Genomic DNA, 2,368 nt, shown 5'->3' with positions numbered 1-2,368 from the left:
AATTTTGAGGCGGAGTCGTACACGTTTCCCCATTGGCTTGCGCAAAAACTGATTTGATGACGTCACTCGCGGGGCGGGGTTAGTACCCTTCGTGGGCGGAGTTTTGACTCCTCCCTCCTCCTCTTCCTCCCTCCCCCTCTTCCTCTCCAATCCTCCGCGTTTTACTCGACATCCATATACCATGTACTCTCCCCTCTCGCTCTCCTCTTCCTTCTGCGTCTTTCGCGGCGGATCCAGAGATAGGAAAAAATAGCATAAATGATGTAAAATAGGACATAACCGATAGGAACACGAGACAATTCCGCCTAAAAAAAAGGAGAGGCATATGGCAGCAGCGGCGGCGACGGTTGCCAGCTAGCGGCGGGAGCGAGTGGTCGCAGCCAGACCCAGCTGGCGGCGGCGGCGGCGGTCACTCCTCGGGAAATTCATAAAAATTGTAAATCTTTCCTGAATATGGCGCCATGAAGTTGTTTGCCATACCGTAAAGGACGCTGCGCCTCGGAGGGAACGTATACTTAAAGAATGAGATACAAGTCTAGTAGGGATATCCGCGCGGTATTAAGAGACGGCTTGAAGATTATAATTATTACACATAAAGTCCAGACGGCCGGAGCAATGCGCGGGCCGCGGGGAAGTGTCCACATTTTACGGTAATGTCTTGAAGATGTCGTAGTTCTGGTGGGTAGTTTGACGGATTCTTGTGTTTCCTTCCGGGAGCCCTTAATTCAGCCATTTGCGCGGGTTCTCGAGGAGGGAAGCCACGCCGCCCACCGCCGGGTCGGAGCGAGGTGCAAGGGCGGGCGTATGTGTGTGTGCTTTACAAAACTCATAAGCTTAAACGTGTATAGCTATGTAGGATTCTTGCCTTCATCACGAATTTTGTACAAGTACTTCTTGGGGTGAGCCGCCTGTTCCTAATACAAGTAGAAAAATATGATTGGCCCGCCCCCTTGTGTGACGTCACTTGTAGCCGCGCGGCCATTGGCTCTCGCCGCGGAGGGGGAGGAGCGAAGCGCGCGCTGATTGGCTAGGATGCGTGGATGGTGGAGTTTGGTCAATCGATAACACATCCCGAGTCGGAGCCAAATTAAAGGTAAATAATAGACGGCTTTCACAGTGAACGGACGTGTATAGAGCGAGCTCTGTTGTGCCATTCATGTGATCCGGGTTACTCTAGCCACAATACAGTGAATAGTGTAGAGTGGTGACAACAAGTGGTGCTGTAGGCGCTAACTATCCCAGAAGCCGTGTGCTACTCTCAGATACTCGTGTTGGCGTAGAGCCACGTGTAAATGCAGTGCTAAACTTCCCTGTCTGCGACGAAGGACACCACCATTGCCGGCGTGAAGGCGTACAGTGCCCTGGCATCGGGCGCTGAGCAACCTACGGCGGTGGAGGGAACTCGGAGCGTGTGGGAGCGCAGGTGGGGGAGCAGACACGAGCCCATATCCTGCAAGGAGCCCCGGGAAGCCGCAACACTGGAGTACTACAGCAGCGCGGCCCTCAAGCCCTCCACCATGCTGACCCTCGACCCTCCCGACCTCAAGGGCGGGAGCTTACACTCCGCACACCTCCCTCCCCACTCCTCCCACTCCCATTCCGTGCCCCACACTGTGTCCCACGCCCACCACAACTCCCACTCCCACACATACTCCCTGTCCCACCATTCCTCGTTGACGTCGCTCAATTCGTCCCTCAGTTCGTCCCTGACGAGCCCCTCCCTGGCCTCCGTGGGCAGCATGAGCGCCCACTCGCCGCCCCAGACACACGTCCCGACCCCCACCAACAACAACAACAGCAGCACAAACAACAACAACAACGGCTCCTCCACCAACAGCTCTAGCAACAGCACTAGCAACAGCAAGAGCAGCGCGTCGTCCTCGAGCGCCGCCGCCGAGCGCGTCAAGCGGCCCATGAACGCCTTCATGGTGTGGTCCAGAGGCCAGAGACGCAAGATGGCGCAGGAGAACCCCAAGATGCACAACTCGGAGATCTCGAAGCGCCTCGGGGCCGAGTGGAAGCTGCTGTCAGAGACGGAGAAGCGGCCCTTCATCGACGAGGCCAAGAGACTTCGCGCCGTCCACATGAAGGAACACCCAGACTACAAGTACAGGTACAGCCCTAACCCTAGCCATGAGACCCCATCAGTGGCAAGCCCTTGCAGCCCACTTACAGGCCCGACAACTATCCCTCTCACCACCCAATGCGTTCGAGCCCTCAGTCCACCTTCAGTCGAGTCGCTTGCCGCTCCGACATTTTGCTTAGAGCGATTTTTTCGTCCTCAAAGTCATCTAAATCTTTCAAAAATTAAATCTGATTTCGGTCTTATTCAATACAACACACTATCGACCCATATTTTTTTCATATT

The 2,368-nt window shown here is 55.1% G+C and overlaps 1 protein-coding gene across 1 annotated transcript; it reads left to right on the top strand.

Moving 5' to 3' along the window:
• Positions 1–401: 401 nt before the first annotated feature.
• On the top strand, positions 402–2,113 carry LOC138861049 (transcription factor SOX-2-like; the record flags this gene model as incomplete). The annotated part of the gene is given in 1 exon segment (XM_070119778.1): positions 402–2,113. A coding segment is annotated over 1 exon segment (596 nt), but the record flags the coding sequence as incomplete, so codon positions are not given.
• Between the last annotated feature and the right edge of the window lie 255 nt (positions 2,114–2,368).

Source organism: Penaeus vannamei, unplaced genomic scaffold, assembly GCF_042767895.1.
Source record: "Penaeus vannamei isolate JL-2024 unplaced genomic scaffold, ASM4276789v1 unanchor656, whole genome shotgun sequence".
NCBI classification, from domain to species: Eukaryota; Metazoa; Arthropoda; class Malacostraca; order Decapoda; family Penaeidae; genus Penaeus; species Penaeus vannamei.
This window is presented reverse-complemented; position numbering and strand designations above follow the sequence as displayed.